The sequence below is a fragment of the Pipistrellus hanaki genome, assembly GCF_964339955.1.
Source record: "Pipistrellus hanaki genome assembly, chromosome: 2".
NCBI lineage: Eukaryota > Metazoa > Chordata > Mammalia > Chiroptera > Vespertilionidae > Pipistrellus > Pipistrellus hanaki.
Genome location: NC_140504.1, coordinates 198186419 through 198213868, shown reverse-complemented (window position 1 = coordinate 198213868; position 27450 = coordinate 198186419). Strand labels below are relative to the sequence as shown.

The 27450-nt window shown below is 68.2% G+C and overlaps 1 protein-coding gene across 4 annotated transcripts in view; it reads right to left on the bottom strand.

Moving 5' to 3' along the window:
- Positions 1-280: 280 nt before the first annotated feature.
- Positions 281-27450, bottom strand: part of NPHP4 (nephrocystin 4) — a 43019-nt gene continuing 15849 nt past the window's right edge. For 2 of the 4 annotated variants that reach the window (XR_014794294.1, XR_014794296.1), the window contains 16 exons: positions 25922-26045; positions 18211-18272; positions 17237-17344; positions 16654-16805; positions 16198-16389; positions 15612-15799; positions 13330-13490; positions 12272-12452; positions 9316-9441; positions 8630-8838; positions 8207-8433; positions 7780-7951; positions 7538-7621; positions 4888-5474; positions 3914-3999; positions 2985-3122 (listed from right to left, as the gene is read on the bottom strand). Coding sequence is in view for 1 of the 4 variants with exons in the window: in XM_084875734.1 (XP_084731860.1) it covers positions 1246-1386; positions 1874-2017; positions 2275-2454; positions 2951-3122; positions 3914-3999; positions 4888-4973; positions 5318-5474; positions 7538-7621; positions 7780-7951; positions 8207-8433; positions 8630-8838; positions 9316-9441; positions 12272-12452; positions 13330-13490; positions 15612-15799; positions 16198-16389; positions 16654-16805; positions 17237-17344; positions 18211-18272; positions 25922-26045 (2952 nt within the window). In the remaining 3 variants the exon portion in view is untranslated. Of the gene's footprint in view, positions 1387-1873; positions 2018-2274; positions 2455-2950; positions 3123-3913; positions 4000-4887; positions 5475-7537; positions 7622-7779; positions 7952-8206; positions 8434-8629; positions 8839-9315; positions 9442-12271; positions 12453-13329; positions 13491-15611; positions 15800-16197; positions 16390-16653; positions 16806-17236; positions 17345-18210; positions 18273-25921; positions 26046-27450 lie in introns of those variants that run through there. The other 2 variants (XM_084875734.1, XR_014794295.1) reach the window with 2 other exon arrangements.

The following is a 27450-nucleotide window of genomic DNA, read 5'->3' as shown; positions in this document are numbered from 1 at the left end:
GGGATGAGCGGTGACCCTGCTTTTCCAGGGGGACCAGGAGCAGAAGCAGGTCCAACCGTGTCCCCCGACCCCGCCAACTCTGAGCAGACTCCCAGGAGGCCACAGCCCCCGACCCCCGCCTGTCCCCCCACCACGTGGTCCCCCCACGTGTTCCCCCACCATGCACCCTCCCCTCCGCCCCCCGCTGTCTCCCAGGGAAACCAGGTTTATGCTGCAGACAGAAAACCAGACGAGGCCCAAACAGCACAAACACCCCAGAAAACTGCCCAAAGAGGAAAACGTGTAAAAGTTTTCTATTTTCATACATAACTTTAAAAAAGATACATCCCCAGTATGAAACAGTGCATAGCAAATGGTGTTTGTGCAAGACCCGGTAAGAAAACGTCCTTCTGTCCTTTAAAACGATTCAGAGAACAAACGCGCTGAAAGCAAACAGGAACGCCCTCACTGGTGGCTCTCGTGTGCAGCAGCCGACGCTCAACGGACACGAGGCCACAGCCCCACCGAGCAGCCAGGCCTGCGACAGCCACTCCTCAGCCCGCTGCTGGGAGGCCGCCACCCGTGGAGGCCAGGGAGGCTGTGGAGGCCAGGGAGGCTGTAGAGGCCCGTGGAGGCCGGGAAGGCTGTGGAGGCTGTGGAGGCCGGGGAATCCCAGAGAGGCCTAGGAGGCTCACAGAGGCCGTGGAGGACCAGAGAGGCCGTGGAGGCTGTGGAGGCTGGTGACCGTCACAGACCTTCACTGGTAGATGACCTTCACCGGTAGATGACCTTCACCGGTAGGTGGCCTTCGCCGGTAGGTGGCCTTCGCCGGTAGGTGACCTTCGCTGGTAGGTGGCCTTCACGGTAGATGGCCTTCGCCGGTAGGTGACCTTCGCCGGTAGGTGGCCTTCGCCGGTAGATGGCCTTCGCCGGTAGATGACCTTCGCCGCTAGATGTCCTTCGCCGGTAGGTGACCTTCGCCGGTAGGTGGCCTTCGCCGGTAGGTGGCCTTCGCCGGTAGATGGCCTTCGCCGGTAGATGTCCTTCGCCGGTAGGTGACCTTCGCCGGTAGGTGACCTTCGCCGGTAGGTGGCCTTCGCCGGTAGGTGGCCTTCGCCGGTAGATGGCCTTCACCAGTAGATGACCTTCGCCGGTAGATGGCCTTCACCGGTAGATGGCCTTCACCGGTAGATGGCCTTCACCGGTAGATGACCTTCACCGGTAGATGACCTTCGCCGGTAAGTGGCCTTCACCGGTAGATGGCCTTCACCGGTAGATGACCTTCACGCAGAAGGTCTCCTCGTTCTTGTCCTCGTGGTCGTTGATGTGGATGAGCACCTCGCGCTCCCCGGCCCGCCGGCTGGGCGCGAACCGCATGTCGATGGTGTAGGTCTCTCCACCCGCGACCTGGAACAGGCGTGTCAGGCCTGCCGTGCCCTCCCCCAGCCCCTTCCCCACCACTGCCCTCCAGCCCGGGCAGCGGGACACAGCACCGTGGCCTGGCCCCCTCGGCCGTGGCTGGGCTCCTCCAGGCACCAGCTCTGAGCTGCGGGCCCTGCTCCTGTGAGGCCCCCATGGCCGCTTCCACGCCCGGGGACACCTCCCAACCACAGGCACCCACTGGCCTCAAGCCCACCTCCTGCCCACCTCCCCACGCTGGAGGGTCAGCGTGGCAGTTCTGATAAAACGATCAGTCATCAGGTGGGTCGGTCATCAGGCCGATGCCTCCATGCCGCCGGATACGGGTCTCCGAAGCGGAGCAGTGGCTCACAGAGGTGCCCGCCCGGCCCCCAGCACCGCACAGAGCGCGGCCGCCCAGGGCTCGGGAAGACCGGACGCGATGGCCTGGCTCCTCCCCCGTCCCGCCCAGGCTCAGGCCCCGGCCGCTGCCCACCTGAAAGGAGTCCTCGGTGAACTGCAGCAGGTCGGGGTGGTCGCTGTGCAGGCGGTATGCCCGGCGGAAGGGATAGGGGTTGGTGTAGGTGATCTGCTTGTGGGCGCCCTTCCCCTCCCCGGCGGCCATGGTGATCTCGAAGGCCTGTGGGGGCGGCGTGGGCGTGGGCGTGGGCGTGGTTTCCTGCAGGGACTCCTGAGCCTGCTCTGCACAAGCAGGACAGACGGCCCCCCTCGGGCTCCCAGGGGAGGGCCTCCCCCCTCGCACAGGAACAGCTCCCCTCCCCCCTCGCACAGGAGCACCCTCCCCCGGGGCCGGGAGGACGGGAGGAAGCTCTGCCTGGAGCCAGGCCTAGGGGGGACAGGTGACCCCACGCCCGCCGTGTGCCACGCCCCCCAGACCTTGGAGATGAGGGGCGGCCGGCAGGACAGGCACACGAGCCAGGAGGCCACCAGCTGGTGGAAGTCCACGTCCACCACGTTGAGGTGCACAAAGCGGCTGCCCGCCCGGCGGGGCCTCACGCCCACGTGCAGGTCCTGCACCCCGTGGGGCGGCAGCGCGAAGACGCCTTTGGGCTCCGTCTGCGGAAACCAGAGGGGAGTGGGGACAGGGGTTCCAGCACCCTGCCCCCGGGGTCACTGCCTGCTGCTCGGGGCAGCCTGCCCGGGGGCCACGTGGCCAGCGGCGGCAGAGAGCGCCCGGGTGAAAACGTGGATCTCCGTGGGCCGTGCCAGAGCGGTCACAGCCCACTCCCCCCGTGTCTGACGCCCCCTGTGCCGGGCAATCCCCTCCCGTGTGGTGGGGACCCTCTGGCTCTCAGGGAGCTGTGGCAGGAGCCACCCGGCCCGCTGAGCAGAGTGCCCGCTGCACTGACCCAGGCTGGGTGCTCTCTCCCGGGTGGGGTTACGGGACCCGCCCCACATGCCTGTCTGACGGAGGGATCGGCCGGAGTCTCCACAGACTGCCAGCCGGAGGGGCAGTGAGCCTCTCCGGGACCACCCACCGAGTGCAGCCCACGCCCAGGCCCGCCGCTCGCCCCACCGTCCCACCGCGGCCAGAGAACACCGCAGGCCGTACCGTCAGCTCCTGGGGGTGCGAGGTGAAGGCCCGCACGTTCCTGAGGGCCGGCGTGCCCCGGAGCACCAGGGACAGGCGGGCCCGCTGGCCCACGACACAGGACACGTCCACGCGCTGCAGGGCGTGCACATGCACCTGCCAGATCTGCACGGGCGCCGCCAGCCAGCGGTCCCTGTGGGCACAGAGCGGAGGAAGCCGGGAGGCGCCGGGGGAGGGCCGGAGGACGCGGACAGCTGTCCCCCTCCCGCGTGGGCGGCTCAGGGGCTGCGGCCCAGGCGTCACTTGGACTCGGGGGCCCGAGAGGGATATCGGTGTGGGCTTCGCAGCCAGGCACCCGGGCAGCCGGGGCCCGAACCAGGCCCAGGCGAGGCCGTGGCTGCACTACGTGGAGGGCCGTGGCCTGGCGGTCACAGGCTCAGCACGGGGGCCGGGCGTCCGCTGCCGGGGCCGTAGGACGAGGCTCTCTCCTGTGAAAGGGCTCAGCCATCTCTCCTGTGACGGGGACTCCACTCTACGGGTCCCTCTGCCCAGGACGGGCGCTGCACACAGGCTGTGCCGCTGACACCAGCTCGGAAGTTCTCGGGGCCGGGAGACGCCACTGCCAGGGACTGGGGCCCAGGTCTTCAGCAGGTCCCCGAACAGGGTCCCGGCACAGGGTCCCCGAACAAGGTCACGTTGGGGGGAGCAGAGGGGCCGACAGTCTCCGTCGCCCGGAGGAGGCACTGCGTGGGCACCGGGTCTGGGACCGCATGTGCCGCGCAGCTGCCTCCACTTCCTCTCCGCGGTGGGCTCTGGACCCACCGGCCCTCGGCCGCGCTGCTGCCCTGAGCGGAGGGCGCCTGCGCCGGCCCTGCCAGCCCGTGACAAGCTGAGGAGCAGCCGGGCCTGGCCAGGCTCAACGCCCAGCGCCCGCTCTTCCCCCCACCCCCAGGCCCGGCCGCCGACCGCAGGCCGCACACTCACACGTAGACCACCACGAAGAAGTCTTTGACGTCCGGGCTCGGGCCGCTGGCCACTTTCAGGAACACGTCCCGCGGCTCCCCCGGGCCCTGTGGACAGGGGGCGTCACAGGCCGCCGCCCGGACCGGACCGGCCCCGGTTCCCGCGAGGCCACGGCGAGAACCAGGCCCGAGCCTCCAGTTTTCCCTGCGATGGAAACGCCTCGGCTGCCCCGAGCTCAGAAGCCCCTGGAGGAGCCGTACCCAGCGTCCCGCCTGGCCATGGCACCACAGCCCCCGCTGTGCACAGTGGCGGTTAATGGAGCCCTCCTACACCGGCTCCTCAGCCTCCCCTCCCATGGCACAGGGCGATGGATGCGTCCGGAAGCTCGCACAGGCGGCAGCCAGCCCTCCCCCGGGGAAGAGGCAGCAGGGAGGCTGCGGGGGTGCAGGGACCGCGGGCTGCGGGGGTGCAGGGACCGCGGGCTGTGAAGGTGCAGGGACTGCGGGCTGCGGGGGTTCAGGGACCTCGGGCTGCGGGGTGCAGGGACCTCGGGCTGCGGGGGTTCAGGGACCTCGGGCTGCGGGGTGCAGGGACCGCGGGCTGCGGGGGTGCAGGGACCGCGGGCTGTGGGTGGGGGTGCAGGGACCTCCAGCTCTGGGGGTGCAGGGACCTCAGGCTGTGAAGGTGCAGGGACCGCGGGCTGCGGGGGTACAGGGACCTCCGGCTGTGGGGGTGCAGGGACCGCGGGCTGCAGGGGTTCAGGGACCTCGGGCTGCGGGGGTGCAGGGACCGCGGGCTGTGGGGGTGCAGGGACCGCGGGCTGTGGGGGTGCAGGGACCGCGGGCTGTGGGGGTGTAGGGGCCGCGGGCTGCGGGGGTGCAGGGACCTCGGGCTGCGGGGGTGCAGGGACCTCGGGCTGCGGGGGTGCAGGGACCTCGGGCTGCGGGCCGCGGTGCAGGGAGACACGGGCGGCGGCTGGGCGGGCGGCCACTCACCGTGCTCTGGGTCTCACAGATGACGTGCGGGTCGCTGCAGCGGACATGGACCGGGGGCGCCTCGCCGGGCATCCCCACAGGAGCACCTGGGGCGGAAAACGCCAAGACAAAGGTATCCTCCCGCCCGGCGTGGCCGCGGGCGCCGAGGGGACGGGCCTCCACGCCGCCGCCCCTGCGTGGCCACCGGGTTCCTGCTCGGCCGCCGGGCCCGTCCGCAGGCAGAGGCCAGAGCGGAGGCGGAGTGCCAGCAGCCAGGCCAGCCGGCTCCCTCGGTGCCAGGGCACCAGCACCATCGGGGGGTGGGGGGCGGCGGCAGGAGGGAGCCGGCAGCTGTGCCGGGGTCGGTGAGACCATCCCAGGCACCAAGGATGCCACCGCCCGCCCCCCCGAGGCGAGCCTCCCGGCCGAGCCACAGCGCCGGCGGACGTGCCTGGGAGCAGGTGCCAGGGCGGCAGGCGGACGGCCTTCTTCAGGAAGGTGAGCTCCGGGTGGTAGAAGCGGAACACCTGGTGCACCGGGTGCGGCTGTGGCTGCACCGTCAGGAGGAGCACGGCCAGGGGCTGCCCGCCGCCCGCCCGGAACAGCACCTGGAGGGGGGAGGGAGGGAGGCCCGTCAGGGCACCCGCCGGCGGGCAGCTGTGTGCCCCGGGCCCTGCCGCAGACACGTGCGTCTCCGTGTCCTCACGGCCCCACGGAAACCCGGCCAGAGACAGGCAGTCTGCATGGGGGCGTCCACATGGGGACGTGTCCCCCACGTGTGCACCGTGACAGCCGCCACTGCCCTGTCTGCCGAGGAGGGCACACACCGGGGAGGTGGCGGGGTCTGCAGCCCGGTGCCAACTGGCCTTTCGCTACTGCGGACCCCTCTCACCGGCACACGTACGAGAGGATGGGTGCGCAGAGGCCTAAGTGACACACCGACAGGACAGCCGCCCACGAGCCCACGTCCCATACAGAACAGCACGCCCTCCACACGGCAGAGCTCCGTGCTCCAGCCCCGCCGACACCCCGAGTCTGAGGTCCCTCCCTGCCCCCTGTACCCCTCCCCACCTGGCACCCTGAGTCTGTGCCCGCCGCCTGTGCCCCAGCCCCCCCTACACTGAGTCTGTGCCCGCCGCCTGTGCCCCAGCCCCCCATACACTGAGTCTGTGCCCGCCGCCTGTGGGGGCCCTCTGGCCCGCCAGCTGCCCTGCGTCCGGCTTTGCCTTTGAAGCTGCATGTGAAGGGTGGCCTGGGGTCGGGCCCCGAAAGGCGGGTGTGCTCCCGGGCCTGGCCCCGGCTCGGAGAGAAGCCCCGTGCCCAGTCACACCGCCGTGGGGGCCCTGACACCCCGCCCCAGTTTCACTGCTGCGCTGAGGCACCGATTGGAAAATGACTTTATCTTTTGTGCTGCCTGGGCAGAACTCGCAAATGTAACCGAGTTCTCGGACCGCGCGTTTCACTTCCTCTGCAGTTTCCACGACACGACGAAGTCCCGAGAGCGTGGGCACATTCGCGCAGGTCGGCAAAGCTCTGGAGGTGGCCGCTCGGGGGGACAGCCAGCCTCCGGAGGGGGAGGACCCGCCGTGGGCAGCCCCACGGGCCATGGTCACGGCCACAGGCCTCAGAGTCCACGGGCGGGAATGGTGGACACGCCGTGAGCACCCGTCCCACCACAGAGGCTTTGACAGAGGGAACGGGAGGGCTCTGTGCTCCCACCACCCCGGTCCCAGGGCCACGTTCAGGCTCTGCACACGCATCGCATACACGTGTTCACGTGCGTGTCACATATGTGTACATATGTGTATGTGCACGGCAGGGAAGGGGTGGGAAAAGAATCCAGTTCTTCCTTCGTGTATCTCATTTTATAGCTTGATTTTGGACTCATGTAAATGCTTTCAACTTAAAACTAAGTTAATTTTTAAAGGACCACCACATGTTAGAAACACATGAAACACACAGATCCACACACATCCAGCTGGTGACATGACTTCCCGGAGAAGAGTCCCTTTTGGGACTGTACCCACATGTTCAGTGCACGCCCGCACACACATGCACACACCACCAGCCAGCATGGCCGGCAGCACCCCCCTCTGGGCAGCACCCACAGGGCCGCACGTCAGGCTGGCTGTCCTCGCAGCCGAGCTGGCAGGTACAGAATGGAGGGAGATGAGGCCGGTGTCTCACGGCAGAAACGGAACCACAAGCCCCGGGAAGGACTGCTGACAGGCCCGCGATGCCCGTGATGCCCGCGGTACCCCCGCCCGGGCGCTGTGAGACCCCCCTCCAGCCCACAGGCGGGGCCGCGTCTGACGGACGCAGCGCCCAGAACCCAGGTTTGGTTTCTAAACACCCTTCTCCCCGGAGCCTGGAAGGCGGCTGCTCAGGGAGGGCGGGCAGCACCACGCCGGCCGGCGGGAAGGAGCACCAGAGCGGGGAGGATGTGGGCACGTCCCACCACTGCCCCCTGTGGGATGTGGGCACGTGAACAGCCAGCCCTGGGCCTGCACAGCTGCCCGCAGCCGCAGAGACGGAGCGTGAGGACAGCGGGCACAGCGGCCCCCGGGCGGCCTGAGAGCCAGCGGGACCCACGGCACTGCCGGTCCCCGAGGACACCGCCCGCACCCACGGCCCCAGGCACACGGGATCGAGGCCCGCCTTCTGCCCTCACCTTGGCGTGTCTGGTGGGCACCGCGCTGTCCTTCCCGGGGGACCCGGGCTCCATGCCCTTCTCGGGCCTCAGGTCCGCAGAGGCCTGTGGGAAGGCACCCACGGGTCATGGACGGATCCCGGGCGGGCGCTGCTGAGCCGGGTGCAAGGCCGCGCAGAGGCCACGGCCGAAGCTCAGCCGCGCGGCGGCTCAGGCCCCCCCCGCCCCCCCCCGTGTGCCGGCTCAGCCCGCGCCTGCGGCACCTGCGCCACGGAGAAGGTCTGATACTTGAACGGGACGTGCGCGGTCTCCCGGGGGCGCAGGAAGAGCTGGGGCGCCAGGCCTTCGCGCAGGCGGAACATGTCCTCCTCCACCGGCGTGTGCAGGCCGGCCGCCGCCTTCAGGTGCCGCCACTCCCGGCTGTCCACCACCAGGCTGTGGGGCAGAGCTGAGCCAGGACGTCCCTGGGGTCCCCCAGGGAGGGCCCCACCCCCCAGCAGTCCCCACCCCTCCCAGCGGACCCTCCCCTCCCAGCAGACCCTCCTTCCCAGCAGGCCCTCCCCTCCCAGCCGGCCCCTCCCCTCCCAGCGGGCCCCCCCCTCCCAGCGGGCCACACCCCTCCCAGCGGACCCCACCCCTCCCAGCGGACCCCTCCCCTCCCAGCGGGCCCCCCCCCTTCCCAGCGCCCACCTGAGCTCAGGGTTGTCCAGCTCGATGGTGACGGTGTGCGGCGAGTTGTGGGGGTTCCTGAGGGCGAACTCGAAGAACTCGGCGGTGCCCAGCGAGGCGCAGAGGGTGTGCTCCACGGTGATGGCCAGGCTCAGCGCGCCGGCGATGCGCTGGGCCTTGGTGCGCTCCCGGTAGGCGGCGATGACCTGCAGGTCCCGCGCGTGCTGGGCCCGGGCGTTCTGCTCGGCCTGCGGAACACCGGGCCGGCCAGGCCACACCTGGGCACGCTCCTCCGGCTGCTGCTTCCCCGCCTGCCCCCGCCCGAGGCCCAGGTCTCTCCTGGGCTCACCCCCTCCGTGGGCCGGGCTGCCTCCTCTGGCTCCTGGGCCCTAGGGAGCGGGGGAGGGGGGGTTGGGGGGGGGAGGGGAGGCCCGGGGTGCTCACCAGCACGCTCCTCCGGCCGCCCCGCTCGCTGCCGGCCTCCTGTGCCCGCACCGCCCGCATCCGCTCCAGCTTGCGCCTGCGGACCGCGTCCCCCTCCTGCGCGGCGTCCCGGGGCCCCTTGCTGCCCGGCGGCGGGGGCGTGAACAGCATGGCGGCCAGCTCGCTGTCCACCTCCGCCAGCTTCTGGGCCTGCACCACGTTCTTCACCCCTAGACGGTCAGAGAGGGCCAGCGGCCAGGGTTCATCTCTGACCCGGTGCAGCCACGTGGCCGAGGCGCGCAGGGCCCCTCCTGTGGCTGCAGAGCTGCCCCTGCACCTCGTCAGATCGCAGGTCAGGGAGCCCCGGCCTCGGTCCCCGTTCCCGGCTCTGCTTCCCCTCCCCTCCCCGTGAGGAGCCCCAAACAGGCCGCTCGGGGGCTGTTTCTCTCCGAGGTGCCAGGCTGCCGCCCGGGCGAGGGCGCGGCCCAGCGTGGTGGCCGGGAGGCGGGCACTAAGGGGCAGTGGCGGCCACCACTCCACGCCCAGGCCCAGGGCGGGCACCCGACACACTCACCCCCCTGCACGGGGCAGCCTTCTCCGCGCGGTGTGCTCCACCCCGCCCACCACGTCCATCACACCCACGTCAACCACACCCACGTCCATCACACCCACGTCAATCACACCCCCGCCCCCGGCCCCCCACTCACGTCTCGGGGCCCCGCGCGTGAGGAGGCTGCCTCCGTCGAAGCGGCCGGCTCCCTCGTTCGAGATGACCCGCAGCCTGGAGGGTGGCAGCGTGCCGGCCTCCCTCCCGCTCTGCTCACAGGGGTGACCTGGGTGGAAGGGGCCCCGTGAGACCGCCCCGCCGGTAAGAGCCTGAGGGCGCACCACGTGCCCACCAGCAGGCTGGCTGTCAACCAGCCCCCCTCCCTGACCCTCCCCCTTCTGACCCTCCCCCCTCTGACTCTCCCCCTATGACCTTTCCCCTCTGACCCTCCCCCCTCTGACCCTCCCCCCTCTGGCATACCCCCCTCTGACCCTCCCCCCTCTGACCCTCTGACCCTCTCCCCTCTGGCCTACCCACCCTCTGACCCTTCCCCCTCTGGCCCACCCTCCCCTCTGACCCTCCCCCCTCTGGCCCACCCCCCCTCTGACCCTCCTCCCTCTGACCCTCCCCCCCTCTGACCTTCCCCCTCTGACCCCCCTGACCCTCCCACCCCCTGGCCAAGCAGGGAGGAGACGGCAGCCTGCTCCAGGGCCCCGGCTTCGGCACTGCCCTGGTCACCGTGCCCCTCCCTGCCGTCCAGAGCCATGTGACCCAGAGGGAGCACAGGTTGGCATGCCCGCAGCCCCAAGCCCTCCCTCCCTGCCACAGCTTAGAGGTGGCCCAGGCTCCTGGCTCCGCACCAGGAGTGTTTCTGCACCGGGGCTGGTGGCCACAGGCTTGGCAAGCTCTGTGCCGGTCCCGAGAGCATACTGCCCATTGCCCAGCAGGGGGCACATGCCAGCTCCCTCGCTGCGGGCAGGGGACTCGACCACACGGAGGGACTATCCGGCAGCATTCTCACCCTCCTGCGGCGAGGGGTCCCCGCAGCAGCCAGGCCACCCCGGTCCCCGTCTAACTGCGGGGGCGCCGCCCAGCCTGAGCCTGAGGCACGCAGACCAAGGCCCACAGCGCAGGGGCAGCGCCAGCGTCCTGGGCTCGGGCTCCCAGGGTCCCTGCGGCGTGGGGCACAGGGCCACGCGGTCCCCTCTGGACAGACGAGGTCCCGGCTCCCTGTGCTCGTACTCGGCTTGTGAGCTGGTTTGCTCACTCACAATCCACTGAAAAGCAGAGTCTGCGTGTGGGCAATGACCGAGGGCCGCGCCAGGACCCCACCACCCCGGGCTGTTTCCGTCTGAACCGGCTGCGGCTTCCTGCCCACACCGGACAGAGGCTTGTGGAACCCTCCCTAGCAGGGCCCCTACCAGCCCTGCAGCCCCCACAAAGCACGGGCCCCCAACTCCGGTCACTGTCACGGTGCACACCCACCCCATCTCCTCCACCGTGAGGACATGGGACGTGACCGCAGAGCCGGGCCGGGGGCAGCGCTTCCCCTGGGGGCCGCCCAGGAGGCAGCCGGGACCCTGGGGCCAGGAGAGGACGGCCCCTGGACACCTCCCTGACGAGGACAGGCCCCTGCAGAGCAGGCTGCCGGCGGCAGAGCCTGTCCGGGCCTGGACGCCTCCGCCGAGGCTGCGCTCCTGTGAAGGATCCACAGAGACAGGGCCGCAGCCACGCCTCCCCCAGGCCCCGCGCGGTCGGAGCGCAGGAGGCTTAGCTGCCCCGGCGAGACCGGGCTGGACCGGCACCCGGGCGGCTCCCCATCGCCCGGTCTGGGGCCTGTGCCTGCTGCTGGTGCAGAACAGCACGTTTGTGCGGAAATAAAAGCTACAACAAACGCACGGAAGCGGCAGCGCGGCCGCAGGTGCGGCGGGCGGCATGTGCTCGGCCTTTGTTAACGGCTCCTGCCGTCCGCGTGGCGCTCGGAGCAGGTCTCTCCGGCTCTCCCCTGAGCTTATCGCTCCCTCGCAGGCAGAGCATGGCAATGACAATTGGAGATAACTCGTAATGGAGCTAATCTCTCTTCGGGAGATAAGATTGTGGCACGGAGTCTGCATGGCACGCGGGCGCGTGATTAAATGGAGAAATAACAGCACAATCCTGGAAGCGGCTGCAGCTCCCGGCCCTGCACTCCGAGCACCGGCTGCCGCTCACATGTGGCTCGTTTGTCCCGGAACCTAATGAGTGTGCGGCTCCCACACTCTGCTCCCGGCTGCCCGGACGCCGCTCTGTAAACAAGCGGCAGAGCCCACGGCGGTAATGAGCGCACACCTGCCGGCCGGCCGCGGCCTGGCCCACGGCCGCTGCTGACGCCGCGATGGCTCCTGGGGCCGCGCCGCCCTCTCAGGCTGTTTTGAGTGGAAAATTCCCGAGGCAACAACAGAGGCTGAGCCCTCCGGTGGACACAGCTCCACAAACCCCTCTGGCTTCGATTCTGCCCGGAACAGCCCGGCCCTGCCGCGCTGTTCACTGGCCTTCTGTCCCGAAGCCGCCTCTTCCCCGGTCAGGGGCCTCGGTCACACCCAGAGCCACCCCCAGCCCAGACTCCCTGCACATGGAGGGGGGCGGGGCTCAGGCTCCCTGCCAAGCCACTCTCGGGCATAGGGCACCACGGGGCGAAGGTTAAAGCTGGACCCTAACGGGGTGCTTGCACGCCTGGTCCCCAAGCTAACACGTCAGGAACAGTTCCCTCCCTCCTCGGAGACGGGGCAGTTCCATCGCTGGCACTCCCAGGAGTCTCTCCTGGTGGCCAATGTGAGGGCTGTGAGGGGCCTCGGATAGCACCGGGAACAAATGGGGGCTCAGCCAGGACTGACCACCCGAATCCTGATCAGAAATCATGAACACAAACAGCTGGCCCAGGGCAGACCTAGAGGTCAAGGGCAGGCTCTGTGGCCAAGGGCAGGCCCAGGGCACAAGGGCAGGGCAGGCAGACAAGGCAGGCCCAGTGGTCACACTAATAAGTGTTTCACTTCCTGACGGTCCGATGCCCCGAGCTGTGCCGCTCCGGGGGAGTCCTGCTCCCGCTGGGCGGCGGCGGCTGCCGGAGAGCCTCTTACCCACGTTGGCCAAGGTCAGGTGCAGCAGGCCCTTCACCACCGAGTGGACGCTGATTGGCCTGACACTGCCGGGCGCAGTCGCGGCTCCGCTCAGCACCATGGCGTCCTGTTCGTATTCGGTCGCCAGGACCTCGAGCTCGTGGGAGACCTGCACGGCCGGGCGGCCCTGGCGGAGGAGGTGCTGCGAGGAGAAGGTATGTCGCTGCCCAGCAGACCCGGCCTGGCCCCGAGCCGGTGCTCCGGGCTGCCCTGCAAACTCTCAGGGACCTGCCACGCGACACCCACCACGTCCACGCCCGGGAGCCCCTCCGTGGGGAGAGGGGACGGAGCAGCAGGACAAGCGGGACACTGAGCAAACCCCAGCTCTACGTCAGAGCTCTGAACCAGACCTTTCGGAACCAGGATGGTCAGACGGGCCAGGGACACGCCAGGCCGGTGCGGGCAGAGCCCCCAGCCGGGGCCGCAGGACAGGCATGAGGTCGGAGGAGGCCTGGTGGTTTGAGCCAGGTGGCGGGACCTCCCACCGGCCATGGTCCCAGCGGGCAAGGCCCAGGATGATGAATCAAGGTCGCCTCTGGCCCCGCGGGCCTCTGCCTGCGAGGCCTCGGGCCAGCCGTCTCACACCAATGGAAGCGTGGGGACAGACTGCGCCCCAGCCTGGGACTCCTGCGTCCCCCCCCACTCCCCTCACCCCCCAGGGAACGGAGAGGGCTGAGGGGCCGGGGAAGAAGAGGGATGAACAGACTTGGGTCTTCGTGTTTCGGGGGACGGGGAGTCACGAGGGAAGGGGTTACTGGAACTCTCTAGAAAGCAGGATCCTGAGCCCGGCCAGGCCCCCTCCCCGCCCTCGGAACCAGGCCCCGGGGCTGCCTCGGACACGGACGTCCCCATCGAAGGAGCTGGTGACCCTCCTGGCCACTCCGCCTGGGGGGCACTGAGAGCGGAGGAGGGGACCGGCCTGAGGGGACGCAGACCGTGACCCCGTCTCCGGAAGAGAGAGCTCAGGAACCAGGACCCGCCGGCCTGCCGGGACCCCCCGCCCCACCCCGGAGCCGCACCTGCAGGGGCACGGCGGCCGAGCCCACGAGCAGCAGGGAGTCTCCGTCCCACACGTCCACCTGCAGGCTCTGCGCGGCCAGGTAGCGGGAGAACCAGCGCCGCTCGCCGGGCCGCAGGAACGTGGGGTCCGCCCGGAACCGCAGCTGGAAGCCCGGAGGCCCTGTGGAGAGGCCCGTGAGTCCGAGCCCGCGGGCCTGACCGCCCTCACCCGGCTGTCTTCCGCTCTGGCCCTGTACCTCCTGCTCCCGTCACAGCTACAGCTCAGCAGCCACACTCATCACCCACGTCATCAAAACCCAGGTCACACCGGGGACGGCACTGCTTTCCACACGTCCACCAACTCCGCCCGAACCAAGACTGGTGATCGGGCCACTGGGGGGGGGGGGGGAGGGGGCAGGGCCCCGGGGCTGCAGGAGTTCCCTCAGGCGCAGGCATCGGGAGAAGTTAGTCAGCATCTCCTGTCAAAGCTGGATGTTCCCCCCACACGCAGAGCTCAGCACACGCCGCCAGAGACCTAACCACTCACCCCCCGCCCCCCACACACACACCCTGGATCTCAGCAGTAGCCCCGCGGCGGGCACAGGCCCCTGGACCATGGGGCTTGTCACTGAAAGCTGGGCGCCCGCATGGCATCATCATTCATCCCAAACTGACAAAACCGCCGCCGAAACCGCCAGGAGGTGCGGTGTAGGGAGCAGCCATGCTGGGACCACATTCAAACATCCCCCTCTCCATCCATAATGGAACCGTATTCACGAAGCCCCCCGCTGAGCAGAATATTAACTCCATTAACTCGGGGAGGAGGGGGCGAGTGTTTACCCAGCATCCCATGCGGCCTGGGCCAGGCTGCGGGCCTCACCCCACCCTCAGCCACCTCAGCCCTGTGGGTGCCCACCCAGCAACGTCCCCTCTGCTCCCCTCAAACCAGGGCAGTGCTCTCGGGGGAGGACAAAGTGGAGGTGGGGACAGGGACACAGCGCTGGGGGAGGACACGGCCCTCGGGGAGGACACGGCCCTGGGGGGGTGGGGGCATTGGGAGGAGGGGATGGAGGGAGGACCACAGTGGGACGGCTCACAGGGCACTCCTCAGGGCGGGGAAGTTACTCCCTGCGGTACCATCACAGTGACACACGATAACCGTCTGTCAGATCTGGAGAATGTACAACCAGGAGTAAAGTCAGTGTAAAGAGAGCTATAGCTGACAGCAACGCTGGGACTGGTCCGCCAGCTGTAACAAACGCACCAGCCACTCGAAGACAAGACGGGGATGCGGGGGAGACCGTGGGGTGGGGAGTACACGGGAACCCCACCTTCAGCTCCCTTTCCCAGTAAAGCTAAAACTGCTCTAAAAACAAGTCTGTTAATTTTTAAAATGCTGGGAACTGTGCACTTCATTGTGTGGATATTTCACTGACAAAAGATAATCTCTCTTCTTTTTTTTTTTTGGTTAATCTTCACCCAAGGACGTTTTCCCACTGGTTTTTAGAGAGAGTGGAGGGGAGGGAGGTCGATGGAGAGAGACACACACATACACACACACACACACACACACACACACACACACAGTGATTGGTTGCCTCCTGCACCAGTCCTCACCCAGGCTGGGGATTAAGCCTGCAATCCAGGCGCGTGCCCTTCACCAGAAATCGAACCCTAGACCCTTTGGTGCAGGGGTCTTCAAACTACGGCCCGCGGGCCGCATGCGGCCCCCAGAGGAGTCTGATCCTGCCCGCCAGGTTTTTTGGGCAGTGAGCGCAGCCGAGGTGTTACAGTAGGAATTAGTAGTTCATATAGTCCGGCCCTCCAGCTCTCTGAGGGACTGTGATCTGGCCCCCACTTTAAAAAGTTTGAGGACCCCTGCTTTGGTGCATAGGGTGGTGCTCTAACCACTGAGCACACTGGCCAGAGCAAAACAATCTCTCTCTTTTCTTTTAATCTCTATTGTTCCCACCTCAGGCCTTCGCCCACCACTGTCCTCGTCCATAGATGTAAGCTCTTTGTCCAATCTCTTCCCGCACCCCCTACACCCCCTTTCCCTGCCCCTGATTCTATCGCATTCACCACTTTGTGACAATCTCTCTCTTAAGCGAGGCTCAGGAGCAGCTCGGCACAGAGACCTAAAGGAATGGCCTGTCCATGAAAGAGGGGGGACACCAGGCTCTCACATCAATGTTTCTCTCTCTCCCCTCCTCCCTCCCATCCACTCACTCTCCACACGTAATGGAAAGAATACGCTCGGGTGAGGGTTTAAAAAAACAGACTGAGCGGCAGTCCACCTCACCAGCATCGGCGGCGCCGTGGTGGCCGGCGGGAACCAGGATGTGCATCAGGGGGCCCGGGCGGCCCTTGCCGGCGCCGTCCAGCGGGAGCAGCTGCAGCCGCGGGGTGGTGGCGGGCGGGAAGCGGTAGAACTGGAAGGTGAAGTACACGGTGCGTGGCCAAGGCGTCCCCGGCTCGGCCTGGGGCACCCTGCGGCAGACAGAGCCCAGGTCAGTCCGCGTCCTCAGCGGGGAGCGGGCTCCGTCACCCCGAGAGGGGCCGGCATACAGCGTGCCCGTCCGTCCGCACCAAGGGGCACAGCCGGGCCAGAGCGGCCACAGGCGCATCCCTCCGTCCACAGGGACCTGGGCACAGGGTCTGCGGCGCGGACGCAGGAGGGCACAGCCGGGCCAGAGCGGCCACAGGCCAGTCCCTCCACCCACGGGCACAGGGTCTGCCGCACGAATGCAGGAGGGCACAGCCGGGCCAGAGCGGCCTCAGGCCTGTCCTTCCGTCCACGGGGACCTGGGCACGGGATCTGCCGCGCGGATGCAGGAGGGCACAGAAGGGCACAGCCGGGCCAGAGCGGCCTCGGGCAGGGAGCGCACCTGCTGAAAGCCAGGAACTGCAGCACCACCTCGTTGCCCTGGAGACGGTCGGCTTCCTCCTTCTGGGGGTCGAACTTCACGGGGTCGGCAGGGCTGACGGCCGCCACCGGCTGCTGGCTGGCGTCCAGGATCTCGGGGAAGCCGGCGGCCTGCAGGAGCGCCAGGCTGGCCCGCGAGAGCCGGCCTCCGGAGCTGCAACACACAGCCGCTCAGCGCCTGGGGCGGCCTGGGGCAGCCCGGGGAGGCCTGGGGACGGCCTCCGGGGACGGGCTCCGGGGACGGGCTCCGGGACAGCCTCCAGGGACGGCCTCCGGGGACGGGCTCCGGGGACAGCCTCCGGGGAGGCCCGGGGAGGCCTAGGGACAGCCTCCGGGGACGGGCTCCGGGACGGCCGGGCTCAGAGGGCCCATGGCACTTGTTGCTGAGTTCCGCCCCCCCTACCCGAGTCGCCCTCACCTCCGGGCCTGGGCCCCCACCACGATGGGGGTGTGCACGGGGGTGAAGGGCAGCTCCTGCAGCTGCTCGGCGACACAGGGTCCCGGGACCAGGGCCGTGGGGCTCAGGTCGGCTTCCAGGTGCACGATCCCGCCCTCCAGGGGGCGCTCCTGCTGCCGGGAGAGGCCAGGTCAGGCCCAGGAGGCTCCGTCCAGGCCAGTTTTGAGAGCCGACTCCGTGCGGGTCCCCAGGTGACACGGAACGGAAGGAAAGGGCTCTTCTAGGCCATGGGAGGGGGCCCTCTGCCGCCCTGGAGCCTCATCTTCATTCCGCTCCCTCCTGTGTGCAGAGCCCCCGGCGGCGTCCTGCCGCCTTCACCACAGAGCAGAGCTCCACCTTCTCCACAGAGCAGAGCTCCACCGAGCACGCAGCCCAGGCCCAACGCTCCTGGTGAAATCCCGGCCCCCCGTGTCCAGGGAACCCACCATCACCCCGTGTTCCCAGGAGCCCACCACGGCCCCGGCCCCCAGCCAGGGCCGGAGTGCTGGCAAATCACCGCCTTCCCAGTGCCAGGAGCCCCACCGGAGGAATGGGGCGTACTTACCGCCCGGGCCCCCGCGGGCTCGGAGCCGGCGGGCTGCTGGGAGGAGGGCTTGGCCGGGCGGCAGCGCGTGGGGGACGGTGGGGAGGCTGCGAGCTGGGACAGGGACAGCTGGAGGGAAGGAAGCCTGTGAGGTCAGCACGCAGGGACCACTAGGGGGCCCCACCCACGCGGGCGCCACCACGGAAGGCGCCGAGGCCCGCAGCCTCCACCCAGCAGCTGCTCTGGAGCCCACGCCGTGCCAGTGTCCTTCATTGTGGGAGAGAGGACCCTGACCTCTCTGCCCGCGGAGCCGAGTAAATACAGTCACGAGGACAAGCAGCGAGGACAGGAAGGGCCGGGGACCCAGGTTCTCACACGTGTGGGCGGCAGGGTCCTCTCTGGGCTTCCCCTCCCCCCTGGGCCCGTCGCCAAGGCCCTTCCGGTTCGGACCAGGCAGCCAGAGCCCCGCTGCCACGCAGGCACCTGACGCGGCAGGCCGCCCACGTGCAGGTCTGCCCTCCGACTGGCAGCCCCGACGTGCTGGGCGGTGCCCTGTCCCCCAGCACAGCTCGGCCGCTCCCTGGGCAGCGGGTCACGGGCCTCTCCCCGCAGGGCGTGGGCAGAGGAGGGTGAAGACCACACCGCGGTGTCTTGGGAAGAAAGCAAAGGCTGTTCAGTCCTGACCATCCCAACCCTCAGACACGCTGTCTGTCAGGGAGACACTTGTCTCAAAGGGCGAGTCCCCCGATGCCAACTGAGGTCCCTGGCAGGGCCGGAAGCCGCCCTGGCAGCCGCTGCACCGACGGGCAGGAGGCGGACGCCCCCGTCTCTCACACACACACACACACACACACACACACACCCGGCCACCCGGCGCAGCAGGCGCCCCTCCCTCCGCTCCCAGCCCCTCCCAGCCCCGGGAAGGACGGGCACGACTTCCTAACGATGCAGAGACCCTCCCGCACCGGAGCCCGCGGCGCCGGCGCTGGACTTACCCCCGGTCCCATCGGCGAGGCCTGGGAGGCGGCGGGCCCCTGGGGCGGCCGCACTGGCGAGCCTGGAGGAAGCACACGGGATGAGAGGGAGCCGTTGGCCTCGGGGGGCCCAGGGCACCCGGAGCCCCCACCCTTCAGGCCCCGGAAGTCTCCCTCGGGGGTACCCCGTGCCACTGGAGTCGGGCAGCCGTGGCCCGCCATGCCCACGCTCAGCGGTTAGAAGACGGGCGTGCAGAGAGCACACAGGCTCCTCCCGGTCACTCCTCGGAGAAGGGCCCGCGCCCCGGCTCTGCAGGCCCCGCCTCCTGCTGCCCACTGAGCCAGCCTGGCCGCAGAGCCCTATCACGGACGGCGGCATGGCCTGTGGCACAGGAAGAGCCCAGGCCGCCCTCCTGCGCTCCCCTAGGGAGGGGCTGAGAGTGTCCTTTGACCTTGACCCCAGGCGGAGCGCCTGCCGAGCACTGTCCCGCTCGGCGGTCGGGAGGGGCAGGTGCTGTTGGCCTGGGCTGCTCCCGCCCGTCCCCAGGCCACGGGGAAAGTTGAGGCCCAGTGGCCCGGGCCCTGGGCATCTGTCGCCTCTCAATCATTCCACACGTGTTGCACGCCTCGCCTGCCAGGGTGACCCGCGTGGACTCCCCGAGGGCCACGGCCCATCTCCACCCACAGGGCCACACCCTGCCCACTCACAGTTCCCTCAGACACCAGACTCTGTCCACTTCACGTGGCCACCACCCCACTGGGCTTCAGGACAGCCGGACCCCTGAAGTTGCAGCCCATCCTGGCGGCCGAGCCCTGCCTCCTATGGCTCTGACCACTGCCCGGCCTCTCCCCACCCCGTCCGTGGCCTCTACTGCCCACATCCCCACACAGCCAGGCGTGAGCCGGGAAAGACCGGCACCATGAACGTGTGTGAGCCAATGAGCCCCCCCTTTCCCTGCAGCCGAGGCCCCAGGACCCACGGCACATGGCAGGCCCCGGAGCCTGCTGACCAGCCAGCCGCACCGTGGGCCGTGCTGGGAGGTGCCTCATCCACCACAGAGCATGCCCACGCCCCCCTGGCCGCTCTCAGCCACAAAACAAAACCAACAGCCACGCAGTCCCCGTCCCCCGGAGGAATGAGCCCACGAAGGGCCACCCGGACCGCCTGCTGTGTGCCCAGGCCGCACCACAGCCTCCCTGCTGCTCCAGAGCCACCAGAGGGGGCGGGCGAGGGCCGGGCTGTCAGGGAGGGAGGCTGGGCTGACGGGGAGGGAGGGAGCTCCCTCAGCACCTTTTATGTTTATTGAGAGAAAGGGAGAGATATAGAAACATCAATGATGAGAGGGAATCATCGATCAGCTGCCTTTTGCACGCCCCACACTGGGCCTGTGCTCTGACCGGGAATCGAGTGTGACCTCCTGGTTCCTAGGTCGACGCTCAGCCGGAGCCCCGCGGCCGGCTGCCACCCCCTAACAAGCCCGATCAGCGGGACCACAGGCCGGGTCCCCGGACACGCAGCCGAGATGCGCTCCGGGGAGGGAGCCAGCGCGCTGAGGAGCCGACTGCCCAGGAAAGACGCGCTTCGGCAGAAGCAAAACCCAGATGGGGTTCCGCCGGGGCCCTGTCCGCCAGCGGAGGAGGCTCAGCCTCCCAGACCATCTGGAGCTGTGCCCGGCGCCCCACCTCCCAGGCAGAGCCGCAGAGAAGGACCGGGATCCGCCAGCCGAGTCTCCTTTGTTCTGCCCTCAATGGAGGCAGTCCGCAGGCGGGCCTGGGTAATGAGGAAAAGGCAGGAGATGGCTGTGTTCTCCCTGATGAGGGAGCCGGCCCGGGAGCCCGGCCTCTGCGAGCCCTCCCGGAGCGAAGTCTGAGCCGGCGCTGGGCACGGACGCCTCCTGGCTCTCCCAGCGGGCGCCCGTTCCTCACGGCAATTCTTTACTCCTGCCCTCCCAGCGGGCACACGGCACCGCACAGCCTCTGCCGCCATCAGGCCGCCCGCCGGGGTCCGAGCGCGAAGCCCCGCCGGTGCCCAGGGCGGCGCCGACGGAGGGAAACGCACCAACACCACAGCCTCCCGGCTTCACGCCGCTTCATGTGCGTGTCGGGGCGTGAGGTCACTGGGAGCCGGGAACACTGTCCTCGGCGGCCCTGGCTCCATCCCTCCTCGCCCCGCACGGCCAGGACGACCGTCCGCCTGGGAAGCCCCACCTCCCAGAGCCGCGGGCGACGCGGGCAGTGACAGCCGAGCGCGCACAGGCCTGCGCTGCGGCCCGGGAAGCAGGGACCCACGGGGCGCCGGGAACCGAGGCCGGTGTGTGCACGTGGGGAGAGGGGGAGGCTGGGGCAGGGGGAGTGCACGGGGAAAGGGGAGGAGGCCTTGGTGCCTCCGGTGCCTCTGCCAGCCCTCCGGGCCGCCCTGGGTGACGGCAGGCGGCAGGGCCACCACAGGCCCCGACCCGGTAAACACAGGTCAGGGACTCGGCGATGACCGCTCTGCCGAGAGCCGGGAAGCCGAGGTGCCCCAGACAGGAGGTGCCCCAGACAGGAGGGACAGAACCAGGTCCCAGGCCACCGCGGAGCTGTGCGGCGGAGCCCCCGCCTGAGAGGAGAAGCTCACGTCCAGCTCGGGGAGAGCAGTGTCTGAGCCTCCTGCTCCCTGACGCTGTCACTCCCTCTCCGCCCTGAGAACCGCCGTCTGTCCGAAGACGGAGGCCTCCGCCCTCCGGGCGCTGCTGGAGGCGCGGCCTCCTCCGAGCACAGGCGAGCTGTGCCCGCCAGCCCTGCGGTCCCCCCAGCGGCCCCTCCCGCCCCCTGCGTCTGCACCCCCACCCTGAAACCCCTGCAGGAGAGTACCGTGGGGAGGGTCTGCTCGGGACCCCCTCCCGCTGCAGAGGGCGGGCGGCCAGCACCCTCTCTGCAAGCGCTGGGGGACCCCGCAGCGCCCCCTTCTGGGACAGCGGGCTCCGGGCAGGTGAAGCCCTTCAGCCCCAACGCCAGCTGTTCCTGAGACGCAGCTGTGCGTTCTGGGGGCGGTGGGGGGGGGCACAGAGAGCTTGGGGAGGAGACTGAGGAAGCAGCGTCAGCGGGAGGCCTGCTGGGGGCGCTCTCGGAGGCAGGGACCCGAGCCTGCCTGTGTGTGACTGAGGCCCAGTTGATGCTGGCAGGTGGGCCCTGGCGGGTGGGCTCTGGCGAGGTCCCAGGACAGGGGCCGGCAGCCGGCCCCCGAGGCCGGGGCAGGGCGGGATCGCTGCCGGAGACGGCCGCTGTGCTGGAAGAAGAGTGTGGAGAGCAGCTTCCCTCACGGGCCTGGGAACCGGGAACCAGTCCGGAGTTACGGCTCCGGACACTCAGTCCATCTGTCCGAGGGGCCCTCACTCCCTAAGGTTCGGGGTAAAGCCACCCTCCCTGACCGCGCACAGGAGCGGGGTGCGCAGCACCCCGGAAGAGACCCAGGAGTGGGCTGGGGCTCGGTGCTGGGGGAGCTCAGAGCACGGGCTGGGGATCAGGGCGCCCCGGGCTGGGTCACTTGCAGGGCCGCTCAGAATGCCACCCACCCCCCCAGTGGCACTGCCACTCGCCAGCCAATGGCCCTCAGGCCCCTTTAAAGCTGCAGCTCGCTGCCCCCCCACAACCACTGGCTGGTTTCCTGGACAAAGGATACGGCAGCTGGAGGGACATATTTTCAATGACCGCGCGCGAGCGCGCACACACACACACACACACACACACACACACACACACACGGCTCTTCTAAGTCTATGAAGGGAACACAACGGGGTCGACAGCAGCAGAACATTCGAAAGCAAAATGTGGGTCAGGGAAGTTCCGAGCTGGAAAAGCGGGGGCGGAGCGCCCTCTAGTGGCTGGCCGCAGACTTTCCTGAGGCTGAGGAATGGCCCCTGCCCCCTGGTCGTTTATGGGAGAAATAAAAGGGTAATTCACAACAGGAAGCCCAAGCACCTCACTCACAGTGACAGCCGCTCCTTAAGGCTTCCACGGGGCCCACAGACGCTGGTAAAATACGGAGCCTGAGAGGTTTCCGTCAGACACACCGCAGCGGGTGTTTACGTCGGTTCCCTGGGGCTCGGGAGGCCCTGTGTCCGGAGCTCGGGGCCGGGTGCGGGCGGCGTGTGCCGGGGTGGGAAGGCGGGATAAATCCCGGTTACATGAACCAGAGGCCTGCTGTCCCCAAAGTCGCTGAAAGCAGGTGACACTGCCACACGTCTGCCAAGCCCGACTCCCGTCCTCCCGGCCCCAGAGCCAGCTCCTGTGCAGAACCACAGCGAGGGCCGCTGCTCTGCCCCGGGATGGAGCAGCACCTCGGCCAGGAGAAGCATGGGCTCCCGGGCTGCCGCGTAGAGAAGCCCTTCCTGGGAGAAGCCAACACCGGCAGCTTAAGGGTGAGGTGACAGGCGGTGGAGAGGACAGGCAGGGCCGATCACACCGAGTCCCCATGAGGCAGCCACTCTTCTGGGTTTTCTATCACACCAGCCCAAGTCCCCCTCGTTCAGGCTGCTCTGAGTCAGCAGAGTGAGTCTCCATCCGTTGTACCCGATAAAGACGTGGCCAATAGGACGCTGCCGATCAGGGATCTGCATGCTGTGGCTGCTGCCCAAGTCCAGCCCACCACCTGTGCTTGTCAATAAAGTTTTATTGGCACACAGGCACACAGGCACACTTTCGCTTACATGTCTAGCTGCAGCAGGTCATCAGCCCACAAGCCTCAGCTGCGCCCCCTTGGCCTGGCCTGAAGCCCTGCCCTCGGCACAGACCACCCCGCTGATGGAGCTGGACACAGAGCTCCCGGCACAGGCCGACCACATCAGACGGCATCTCGGGGGTCAGACTGCTTTTTCACGACGGACGAGTTCGTCGAGCTGCGTGCACTCCCGGCAGGACTGCGGGGAGGCCAGAGGGCGCCCCAGTCTCCAGCCCCACACATGTAGCATTCGCCTTCCCCATCCGCCCCGAGGAAAACCTGATCTGTTCAGCTACTGGATCCTTCGTAACCTGCCCATTCATCGTCTCTCTAAAGCGGACAGAGCCTGGCCCATCGCAGACTCCCGGAGGAACTGCGGGATGGATGGGGAAGGGGAAGGGGGTCCCCCTGAGAAAACGCCCTCAGGCTCCTCGGAACGGGGTGTAACGGGCAGGAGCCACACCCACACAGGCTGTCTCGGGTGGAAGCCCACGGCCCAGGGCGGCTCCGTGCGCAGGTGTGCACCCTGAGGGCGGGGTCAAGAGCATCCCCGTGGAGACAGGCTGCTCGCTGCCGCCCCGCTGGGCGCCCGGTCTCCGGCCTGTGGGGCCGGGGCTAACGGGCTGCGGTGGAAGGGTCTGACCGTGGCCGCCGCCCACGGGGGTACAGCAGCGCCAGGACAGGGAGGACAGGCCGGGTGCCGGAGCGGCGGGTCTGTGCTCGGGATCCTCTGCGACCTCGTGTCCTTGGCCCGCTCTCCCCCTCGCTGTCTGTCTGCCGTATTGATCGGAGCCGCTCTGAGCACGCTCTCTTCTCGCTAATCTGCTACGCCTGCCAGTCAGTGTCCGTGGCTGCGTGTCACATCCTCCGGCCCCGGTTTGCCTTTGAACTTGGTGGATGAGTCTCCTCACGCCAAACACTCGTGTTGAACCATCACGGCCCTCAGGCTCCTCCTCGTGGCGTGTGCTCTGCCTTCCTGACCCCGAGGCCACAGGAACACTGACTCTCCCTGCCCCTCCTCAGGTCTGAGCTCCGGGGTTCGGTCTGTGCCCCGCCCACGTGGCCGCGGAGGAGCCGAGGGGCAGGACGCCGCCGGCGAGCACACCCACATCCACGCCCTTCGGAGCGGCTGCCTCGTGCCAGCCTGCCTGCGCGTGTCCGTCAGCACAGCACAGTCCGTCAGCTGAGCCCCTCTCCCCGCACTCGCGCCCATGCCCTCTGGCTTTCCCACCTCCGCAGGCCGGAACTCCTTGTGCCGGCGAGACCTGTGGGAGCGGAGCGCCTCGGATTCTGAGCTCACCTGCGGACAGCGGCCACAGCGCTCGGACAGCTCCAAGCCTGGGACTAAGCAGAGGGCACGGTCCTCTCGTGGCAGAGCCACATGCAGTCCCAGCACAGTTACAGCCACAGGCTGTGCTGTGAGCCTGAACCGATGGTCCGAGCCTGTGGCCCACGGGGCTGAGCGACACGGGCTGCGGGAGGCGCAGCGAGGAAACAAAGCGGACCAGGTGCCTGTCACCGAGTCGGTGCGGAACCCGGAGGGCGCTGTGAACACCCTGATGGCGCCTTCCTCTGCCTCGTGGCACCGGCTGTGAAGTAAAGGCTCGGCTGGCAGGGGCGAGCTGTCTCTCTAATCGGAGAAGCAGCATCCCACCCAGCCCCAGCTTTATTCTCTTGTCTGCCTTCTTCACCCCTCACCGCCCCTCAGGCTCACCCGTGGCTGTGCCGGCTCGGCACACTCATCGGCGTGCAGCTCCCCGCACTCCCTCCTGACCTCCGCGCTGCTCGCCACAGGACGCCGGCTGGGTGTCCAGGGCGAAGAGCAGGTGGCTGCACCAGCACTGACACCGCAGAGGGTCCGAGCCCGCTGCGCACAAAGCCGAGGCCTCAGCCGCTCCTCAGACACCGACTCGCACGTGGACCCACCCCCCGCGGGGGGACAGGACGCCCCTCTGCACCCCTCCCTTAAAGCCACAGACTGGCCACAGCCTCCCTCTGGCACAGGCACCAAGGAAGCAGAAGGCATTTTTAAAAACTGACCTGGCTGGGGTGGCCCAGAGCTTGAGCATCCGACCTATGAACCAGGAGGTCACGGTTCGATTCCCGGTCAGGGCACAGGCCTAGCTGTGGGCTCAAACCCCAGTGAGAGACATACAGGAGGCAGCCGATCGACAATTCTCTCATCATGATGTTTCTCTCCCTTCCTCTCCCATCCTTTCTGAAATCAATAAAAATGTACCTAAAGACAACGCCCAGCGTGTTAGCAGCACTGGTCAGAGCTGTGTCCGTGGTTGGCCCGGCTCTGGTTCCTGTGCCCGTGTCACAGGACAGCCATGGAGGGGCCGGCAGCTGTCACCAGTGGAACCTTCCGGGCCTTTAGCCGGAGCTAAAGCAGCTGAGCTCACTGGCAGCTGGCATGTAGGGATAGCAGCTGGCCATGCTGCCGCACCCCACAATGCTGCAGCACACAATGCTGCTCCCCACAACACAGCACCCCACAGTGCTGCTCCCCACAACACAGCACCCCACAACACAGCACCCCACAACACAGCACCCCACAGTGCAACACCCCACAATGCCGCACCCCACAACACAGCACCCCACAATGCTGCTCCCCACAACACAGCACCCCCACAGTGCTGCACCCCACAACACAGCACCCCACAACACCGCACCCCACAACACAGCACCCCACAACACAGCACCCCACAACACAGCACCCCACAACACAGCACCCCACAGTGCAACACCCCACAATGCTGCTCCCCACAACACAGCACCCCCACAACACAGCACCCCACAACGCAGCATCTCACAACGCAGCACCCCACAATACAACCCCACAATGTAGCACCCCTCAATGCCACACCCCACTGTTCAGTCAGCCTCGATTCAGACCACAGCCCTCCGCGAACCTCCCGTTGCCCGCCCCATACACACATACCCCCCCCCCCCCCCCCCGCCCCGCACCGCCTGGCGCTTTCCCGGAGCCGCGGAGCCGGGGCCTGCGGTCCGCGTCCCGCCAACACTCACTTGCGGGGGTGGTGGGCGTCCTCGAGGGCCGCCGCTCCGCCCGGGGCAGCCCGGGGGTGTCCGGGTGTCCATCGGGGCTCAGCGAGAACTGGAACTGGACGGTCCCCGACTCCACCTGCCTCACCTGCGGAGAGCAGAGCGGGGATGGCCACGCCACGGCACCCAGGAGCCCCGCCCACCGCCCAGGGCCCCCACTTCCCCCCACCCCCCGCCCAGGGCCGTGGTCCGGACCAGAACCACGCAGCCTCTCAGGAGGCCACGCGGGTGCAGAACAGCGTTTACACCACCCGTCTCCATCCCAGCCCCGAACACGCGTGTGAACGGACCGTGTGGCCTGACGCTCCGTGTGCGGGCCGGGCCCGGACAGCGGGCAGAGCGGCCCACCACCTTCTCCCTCCTGCTGCCCCCGCGCGGCCAGGTCTCAAGACGGTCATGTGACTGGAATCAATGGGACCCGACCTCTCAGACCGGCTTCCTTCACTCACACGCCCAGGTGCTTGGCACGGCGGGGGCACTCCACGGGTGACGTACCAGGGAGCTCACAGGGAGGCCGAGTGTGGTGGCATGAGAAGGCTCACACACACCACACACTCACACACACACACACACACACACAGAGCCGAGGAGGATGTGCAGGTGGCATGTTGTAACGAGGCTCACAGACCACGCGGGCCTGCACAAGCTGTGCCGTAATGAGAGACATCCCTCACGCAGCAAGCTGCACGCTCAGCTGTTCCTGCTCGGCCCCGCGCAGCACCGAGTCATAAACACAGCACGGCGGCGTGTGTGTGTGTGTGTGTGTGTGTGTGTGTGTGTGTGTGTGTGCTGGGTCAGCACAGGCGACACGGAGCCGCAGGACGGTCCCACAGCGGAGAAGACAAGACGCCGAGGCGTACCGAGACCGAGACCGAGACCGAGACCGAGACCGAAACCGAGACCGAGACCGGCGGACGAGTCTCAGGTGCATCCACGGCCCGGCAGCGTCTGCCCGCACAGAGCAGGGGCGGCGGATACCACGTGCAGGTGGCTCCCTGGGCTGCTGCCCCCACCCCGCACCCCCCTGCAAGGCACCGCTGCGCCAGGGGGGAGGCCCACCCCCTTCACCAGGCCCCGCCCACTTTCCTGCGCTTTCTGCACTGGATTCAGAGAAACCTTCATGTCAAAGGCGGGTATTTCAGCATCTTGCTGTGGCCCCACCTTGTACGTGGCTGAAGAGCCAGGGGCCAGCGAGTGTGAGTGACAGGTGACAGGGCAGGCTGGCCTGGCACCCTCCCCAGCACCCGCACCCTGGGCTCCCCGCCCCCCCCAGGGTGAAGCCCTTCTCTGAAGACACAGCACACAGAGCGGGCCTCCACGCCAAGCGTGGGAACACTCCTCGCAGCCACGGAGGTCACCGGAGACTGACCGGGAGCAGGGGCGTGAGGACCAGGGGAGCTGGCCTCCGGCTCACAGCGGCCACGACCAGCAGCCACGCTCTGAGGGCACAGCCACGACACCTGTCAGCACCGTGACTTCACCTCTGGAGCACG